Here is a 7,849-nt window from a genome sequence, read left to right as displayed (position 1 = left end):
TTATGCAGTTGAGGTTTGTTGTTTATTGCAGTAGTAAATAGTTCCACAAATAGATGAACATACCGGTTGTTTTCCAAATCTATTGTTTCCAGTTGTAGTGTCTATTCTGGCCTGTGGTCAGGTGAGAATAGTGAGTGCTCCCCCCTACCTGCCTACCACTTCCTGCCCCTTATATACAACCCTGTGCATCTAATGACTGCCACCCAGTGTCCAAAATACTGATGCAAAAAAGGTGGAGGTGTGCAGCCTGTTGCCTGCAGCTCTTCATCTGCACCTAACTGTTTTATTATTCCCTGCAATATTTCAAACTGGTCCGCTGTCAAGTTGCACATTGCATTTACTTTGACCACTTCATAATAAAAGTCAACTCATGTTTTGCCAGTTCAATGCTTTTATTGTGAAGCATCAGCTGTAGGAAATGTTCAGTTTGCATTAGCGGTAACTTAATACAACATTTTCCCAGGTATTTCCCCACAGATGCACACTTCCTAATATTGTAAAGATATAATTGTTGCAATACTTCATCTGTAGCCACATTTTGCAGGCCGGATGGGAAGCTTTGGCGGGCAGAATATTGCCCGCAGGCCACCAGGTGACAATACCTGCTGTATCTAAATAGGTGCAGAGGTGATTGGTAAAGTGGTTTATAACCAGTTTCCCAGTCACATCAGTTAACGAGCGGTTTAATGAAAGCACTCACCACCAACAACAACAACAACAACAACAAGCTGAATGTTGATTATTTGACTTGACTGAAGATCAGGAAAATCACAGGTGTAGTTTCCACTGTCAATCACCTTTGTATTTCTGATGGTGATGGAGGCGTTGCCGTACTTCAGTTCATCTGGAAAATGTGAGACGCGACCTTTGAACTGCCATGCTTGACCTGCACGACCGTTATTGTAATGAGTTCCTACATCATACAGGAAGACCTTCTTCTGACCATCTTTCTTCCAGTCAAAGCGTTTGAACTCAATGTTCTCCTTGCTACTGAGGGAACAGGGTAAAACAACATCTCTCCCTTTTTTCACTGTGAAGATCAGTGGCTCTGGAAGATAAAAACAGAATTAATCAGTATGTTTACAGTTAATTTAATTAGGTTTAGAACAACAAATCAACTCATGCTATCACAATAAACTTTTCTTTTGCTTTGACTTTGCCGAACACTTTGTCCTTCAGATATTTCTACTTGTTTACATTTAACATTGTTACATTTTATCAATCCTTTTTTCTTTTAGATTTCTTTTTTCTCAACCTTATTTTTACCACAGAACTTCTTTATCACAAACTTAAGAGCTCATTAATAATAACATTTAACTCTCTCTCTCTTTTTCCCAGGTGATGATGACTCGATCAATCCAACGGTCTGCACATTCAGCACACTAATAACAAGGAAGAAGAAGAAAGAGGAAACGAAGAGAGAGCAATGAAGAAAACACAGAAATAAAAGTTTTAACTTACCATAATTCAGTTTATTATGATTTCTAAGTTGTGTAAGAAAAAGAGAAATCAATAGCCACAAACCTCTGAACTACACTCAGATAGCAGGAACACAGATTTCATCATAACCTTCATAATCATGAAGCCTGGTAAACACTCCAGATGTTTCTGCATCGCTGTGCGGACGAGGACCTGCCAGATGTTTATTCTGACTACTTGACAAAAGTCCACGGGACTCTTAAACCAGTCAATGAGCGGCCACCTTTAACTCTTTAATGAAAACACTCACCAACAACAAGCTGAATGTGGAATTTTTGTCTTGGCTGAAGACGTGGAAAATCACAGATGTAGTTTCCACTGTCAGACAACTTTGTGTTTCTGATGATGATGGAGGCGTTGCCGTATTTTAGTCCATCTGGAAAATGTGAGACGCGACCTTTGAACCGTCCTAAACCAAACCCATCATGTTCATCATAGTAGAACACGCGCTTCTTCCCACCTTTCTTCCAAACAAAGAGTTTTGACTCGATGTCCTCGTTGGTGCCGAGGGAACAGGGTAAAATAACATCACTCATTTTATTCACTTTGATGGTCACTGGCTCTGGAAGATAAAAAACATGTATTAAATCTGTATGATTAAACTGTATTAAGTTAAAACAGACATATAGAAAGCTGTTTCAGCTCATAAGAAGAAGATTTTCTTGTTCTTTGACCTTGTCGAGCACTTTGTCCTCCTGATAATTGCTTGTTTGCATTCTTACCATATTTATATATTTTAACTGGAGCTGTTATCTTTTGTGTTTATTTTTTTTTAATCCTGATTTTTCACACAATAGTCTTTTAGCAGAAACTTAAGAGCAGTCTAATTAATAACATTTAACTCTCTCTTTTCCCCAGGTGTTGACGAACATCAGCACTGACTCAATTAATCAGACTGTCTCTGCCTGCACACTCAGCACACTGATAAGAAGGAAGAAGAAACGAGAGAGAGTGATGAAGAAAACACAGAACTATACGTCAAACAAACGTAACTTATTTCAGTTCAGTTTTCTCAGACCGAGTCAGGAGACAGAGACACGCAAGAGGAAGAAGCTGCACAGTTGTTGGAGTCACCTGAAGATTAAACATCACTTTAACTTCACTGTAATGGGACACTTAACGATTTCTGAATGTGTCACCTACAGCTGAAACGTCAGCACTTCCGGCGTGACCCTTCACAATAAAAGCCAAATAAAATCGAAACAGAGACTTCAGCCGAGTTCAGCCCCAACAACCTCCTCACTGACTTTAACACTGGTCTTCCCCTTGCCTGGTCATATGCCTTGTTTCATAATTTGTACTCTTCAGACCTTTTCGTCTTTGGCTTTAGCGATCAGTGAGGAAACTTACTCTGAATTTAACAAAAAGTGCACCGGATCAGTTCTGTCCGAATTAAATGCCACTTCTTGTTTCACCTCATTAACTCCAACCTGTCTACTAAAAAGAAACAACTCCAATGACAGAACCATCCATTAAATAATATTGTTGGAATAAAGAATAAGATTGAAGAAGTTTTTTTATGAATGCTCATGAGGCTGATAAACCAATAATTGCCTTGTCAGAGGCTGCAGTGGAGCGATGTTAGCGTTTTCCTCATCTGCTATTTCTCCTCTTTTCCTTAGTCTGTCTTTTCTCCTTCATCTGAATCTCTTTCTGTTCTTCATTTTTTCTCTCCATCTCCCTTAAATGTGTTCCTTCACCTCTTTTCTCCTCCGTCACTTTTCCTTCTCCATCTTTAGTCTTTGCTCCATCTTTCTTGTCTCCCTCACCACCTCTGTTTTCTCACAATTTTTCTTTCCTACCTCCTCCTTTATGTCGTTTTCTCGTATATCGTCTTCTCATCCTCCACCCAAGTTGCTTCTTTTCTTCTACCTCTTTTCTCCACATACATCTATGCCAGGTGACAATAACTGCTGTATCTAAATAGGTGCAGAGGTGAAAGTTGTTTATAACCAGTCACATCAGTTAATGAGCGGTTTAATGAAAGCACTCACCACCAACAACAACAACAACAAGCTTAATGTTGATTATTTGACTTGACTGAAGATCAGGAAAATCACAGGTGTAGACTCCACTGTCAATCACCTTTGTATTTCTGATGGTGATGGAGGCGTTGCCGTACTTCAGTTCATCTGGAAAATGTGAGACGCGACCTTTGAACTGCCATGCTTGACCTGCACGACCGTTATTGTAATGAGTTCCTACATCATACAGGAAGACCTTCTTCTGACCATCTTTCTTCCAGTCAAAGCGTTTGAACTCAATGTTCTCCTTGCTCCTGAGGGAACAGGGTAAAACAACATCTCTCCCTTTTTTCACTGTGAGGGATCAGTGGCTCTGGAAGATAAAAACAAAATTAATCAGTATGTTTACAAGTAATTTAATTAGGTTTAGAACAACAAATCAAATCATGCTATCACAATAAACTTTTCTTTTGCTTTGACTTTGCCGAACACTTTTGTCCTTCAGATATTTTCTACTTGTTTACATTTAACATTGTTACATTTTATCAATCCTTTTTTCTTTTAGATTTCTTTTTTACCACAGAACTTCTTTATCACAAACTTAAGAGCTCATTAATAATAACATTTAACTCTCTCTCTCTCTTTTTCCCAGGTGATGATGACTCGATCAATCCAACGGTCTGCACATTCAGCACACTAACAACAAGGAAGAAGAAGAAAGAGGAAACGAAGAGAGAGAGCAATGAAGAAAACACACAAATAAAAGTTTTAACTTACCATAATTCAGCTTATTATGATTTCTAAGTTGTGTAAGAACAAAAAATCAATAACCACAAACCTCTGAACTACACTCAGATAGCAGGAACACAGATTTCATCATAACCTTCATAATCATGAAGCCTGGTAAACACTCCAGATGTTTCTGCATCGCTGTGCGGACGAGGACCTGCCAGATGTTTATTCTGACTACTTGACAAAAGTCCACGGGACTCTTAAACCAGTCAATGAGCGGCCACCTTTAACTCTTTAATGAAAACACTCACCAACAATAAGCTGAATGTGGAATTTTTGTCTTGGCTGAAGACGTGGAAAATCACAGGTGTAGTTTCCACTGTCAGACAACTTTGTGTATCTGATGATGATGGAGGCGTTGCCGTATTTTAGTCCATCTGGAAAATGTGAGACGCGACCTTTGAACCGTCCTAAACCAAACCCATCATGTTCATCATAGTAGAACACGGCCTTCTGCCCACTTTTCTTCCAAACAAAGAGTTTTGACTCGATGTCCTCGTTGGTGCCGAGGGAACAGGGTAAAATAACATCACTCATTTTATTCACTTTGATGGTCACTGGCTCTGGAAGATAAAAACATGTATTAAATCTGTATGATTAAACTGTATTAAGTTAAAACAGACATATAGAAAGCTGTTTCAGCTCATAAGAAGAAGATTTTCTTGTTCTTTGACCTTGTCGAGCACTTTGTCCTCCTGATAATTGCTCGTTTGCATTCTTACCATATTTATATATTTTTACTGGAGCTGTTATCTTTTGTGTTTATTCCTTTTAATCCTTATTTTTCACACAATAGTATTTTAGCAGAAACTTAAGAGCAGTCTAATTAATAACATTTAACTCTCTCTTTTTTCCCCAGGTGTTGACGAACATCAGCACTGACTCAGTTAATTAGTCTGCACACTCAGCACACTGATAAGAAGGAAGAAGAAACGAGAGAGAGTGATGAAGAAAACACAGAACTATACGTCAAACAAACAGAACTTATTTCAGTACATAATTATTTCTAAGTCTAGTACGTAAAAAAGACAACAACAACAAACCTCTGAACTACACATAAATATCTCTGTCCACACATACAAAACATCCCGTTCACACAAACCCAAGTTTCAACGTTGATTTGTAGTTGAAACCTGAGTGATTTCACTCACTCTCCTTAACAGCTGAGCAGACCTTCCTTAAGGAAGAGGCAAAATTATAGATCAATCTTACATCCCCCAAAACGAGCTGCTAAAATAGATCCTGACTGAGGAAACAATGATCACAACATTCACAAAGGTCCGAACAGGTATTCAGACGGTGCTTTGTCAATCTAATCCTCTGTGTTTTCTGTACATGATCATGGCTTTAGATCTGAGTTAAAGATGTGAGAAAGAAATTAAGCCAGAGGAACAACTTTTTATGACTCTTATTATTCTTATTTCCTACTCAATAAAAAGAGTCAACAAACAGTAGAGTTTCTCTTTAACGCTCGACAACGCCCGAACTTCGGCTCCTGCAGATTTGGGAAAACATAAAACTATAATCATCAGTAATCAGGATGCTGACTCAGTCAGTCTGAAGTTTTCTTACCGTGTTCATCAGCAAACGTTGTTCCAGACCGAGTCAGCAGACAGAGACACGCGAGAGCAAGAAGCTGCATAGTTGTTGAAGTCACCTGAAGATTAAACATCACTTTAACTTCACTGTAGCGGGACTAACGGGACACTTAACGATTTCTGAATGTGTCACCTACAGCTGAAACGTCAGCACTTCCGGCTTGACCCTTCACAATAAAAGCTAAATAAAATCATAGACTGTATTAAAGAGACTTGGCAGAGTTCAGCTGCTATTTCTCCTCTTCCATGTTCATCTCTCTTTTCCTTAGTCTCCTTCATCTGCATCTCTTTCTGTTCTTCATTTTTTCTCTGCATCTCTTTCTGTTCTTCATTTTTTCTCTGCATCTCTTTCTGTTCTTCATTTTTTCTCTCCATCTCCCTTAAATGTGCTCCTTCCACCTCTTTTCTCATCTGTCACTTTTACCTTCTCCCTTGTTACAGCTACCGAGGGCAGCCGTCCATGTATTTCACTGTTGCTGCTATTTTTCACTGTATGCTAATGAGGCTGTGAGGTTTCCGGCTGGGGATTGGCTGGTTCCCAGAAAGGTCTGGCTGATCCCGCCTCCCACATCAGAGATCCCCGATTGGAGCGGCGCAACAAACCTCCTCCCATCCCTGAGCTGCCTGCAAGCACCTTGTTTAAAAAAAGTGATTTGTGTTTTGTTTGTTCTGCAGAATTGGGCCAGGGTTTCAGCTTATTATTGATATCATTACTCCTTGTTAGTTATATGTTAGCCACACTAAAGGTTTAGAGGTGCTGCGCTCCCTGTGTTTCTGATTAAAGCCACGACTGAGAGAGGTTTTTGGTTTTCCTTTTGTTTGTAGTAATTAGTCCCTTGTTTAGAAGGGGTCTCTTTTGGTTATATTTTGTTCTTCGGTTTACGCAGCACCAACTTTGCCCAATTTCTGTTCTGACCTTTTGTTTGTTTCCCCTCTGTTTAATAAATAACATTTCCACTTTACCAAGAACATCTGGTTTATGTTTATGTCTCCTTTACCCCCAGCGAGCGGGGACATAACACCATCTTTAGTCTTTGCTCCATCTTTCTTGTCTCCCTCACCACCTCTGTTTTCTCACACTTTTTCTTTCCTCCCTTCTCCTTTATGTCATTTTCTTGTATATCGTCCTCTCATCCTCCATCCAAGTTGCATCTTTTCTTTTACCTCTTTTCTCCACGTACATCTATCTTCTCTCCTCCTCCATTTCATTTTGTGCCTCCTCTCTTCTCCTCCTCTTTCCCTTTTGTCCCTCTGTTCTCTAATGTTCCTCTAATGTTATTCATCCTCTGTCTGTTATCTTCTTGTCTTCATTCACTTTCTCCTTTTTTCCCCTCTATGGTTGAATCATTTATTTTCTTCCTCATGTTCTCTGATCTTCTGCTGTCCTTTAACTCCTTCTACCTTTTCTCTCTCTGACATTGACCTTAATTCTCTACAGTTTCTTTTATTCTCCTTTTTTCTTCTTCTTCACTCACTCACACAAAAGCCACAGAAGACTGCTGTTAACTTTCCCCTTTAACCAAATTACCTTGATGTCTGTCCTCAAATATCTGTTTTTAGAGCCTTTATTTTTCGGTCCCTTCCTCCTAAATACCTCTGTTTTTCTTTCTAGTTTATTTTTCATCTCTCTGCTCATTACTTTCAGCTCAACAAGCTGTTATTCCCCTTGCAGGTAGGTGACAAACAGCCATTTCCATTTTTTTATCTTGTCCCAGGGAGTACTGAGAGGTAAATATAGTAGCAGACACCACAGGTAGTTGATGATCTGCAGTCACAGTAGTGCGTCCTCTCAGATGCTACGCAGCAGGAAGAAATGGCACACAGAGTCTGAAAACAGGGAGGCAGCACACTTATTACAAGGTGGTTAAACTCTCAGAGGTGATCATCATGAGACCAGCAGACACTGATATAGATATATAAATCCACTCTGCTTTCCCATAAACAAGACTACAGCCATGGTAGCAGCTCTCAGAGGTTGTACTGAGGTACAGCAGGGCTTTGAGTAACTCCAACATG

General features: G+C 39.5%; 1 protein-coding gene across 3 annotated transcripts; it reads right to left on the bottom strand.

The window, feature by feature from the left end:
• Positions 1 to 383: 383 nt before the first annotated feature.
• On the bottom strand, positions 384 to 6,098 carry LOC119886281 (CD276 antigen-like). Of its 3 annotated transcripts, XM_038696910.1 has the most exons (6): positions 5,808 to 6,098; positions 4,487 to 4,798; positions 3,565 to 3,816; positions 3,282 to 3,398; positions 1,730 to 2,041; positions 384 to 1,048 (listed from the first exon to the last, which is right to left on the bottom strand). In XM_038696910.1, the coding sequence occupies exons 4-6, from the start codon at positions 3,364 to 3,366 to the stop codon at positions 684 to 686; spliced, it is 762 nt and encodes a 253-aa protein (XP_038552838.1). In that variant the 5' UTR covers positions 3,367 to 3,398; positions 3,565 to 3,816; positions 4,487 to 4,798; positions 5,808 to 6,098; the 3' UTR covers positions 384 to 683. The 3 variants fall into 3 exon arrangements, with proteins under 3 accessions (XP_038552838.1, XP_038552840.1, XP_038552839.1); XM_038696912.1 differs by lacking the exon at positions 3,282 to 3,398 and having other exon boundaries at positions 5,808 to 6,095; XM_038696911.1 differs by lacking the exon at positions 3,282 to 3,398 and having other exon boundaries at positions 3,474 to 3,816; positions 5,808 to 6,094.
• Between the last annotated feature and the right edge of the window lie 1,751 nt (positions 6,099 to 7,849).

The sequence above is a fragment of the Micropterus salmoides genome, unplaced genomic scaffold, assembly GCF_014851395.1.
Source record: "Micropterus salmoides isolate LMB-PRFRI ecotype aquatic unplaced genomic scaffold, ASM1485139v1 Ms_hic_scaffold_4, whole genome shotgun sequence".
Classification (NCBI taxonomy): domain Eukaryota; kingdom Metazoa; phylum Chordata; class Actinopteri; order Centrarchiformes; family Centrarchidae; genus Micropterus; species Micropterus salmoides.
This window is presented reverse-complemented; position numbering and strand designations above follow the sequence as displayed.

Coding starts and splice junctions, on each gene's coding strand:
- LOC119886281 (XM_038696910.1), bottom strand. CDS start 3,366: ATGTGGAGAAAAGAGGTAGAAGAAAAGAAGCAACTTGGGTGGAGGATG. Junction 2,042..3,281: donor AAAACGACATAAAGGAGGAG/GTAGGAAAGAAA, acceptor TTTATCTTCCAG/AGCCAGTGACCATCAAAGTG. Junction 1,049..1,729: donor CCACATTCAGCTTGTTGTTG/GTGAGTGTTTTC, acceptor TTTATCTTCCAG/AGCCACTGATCTTCACAGTG.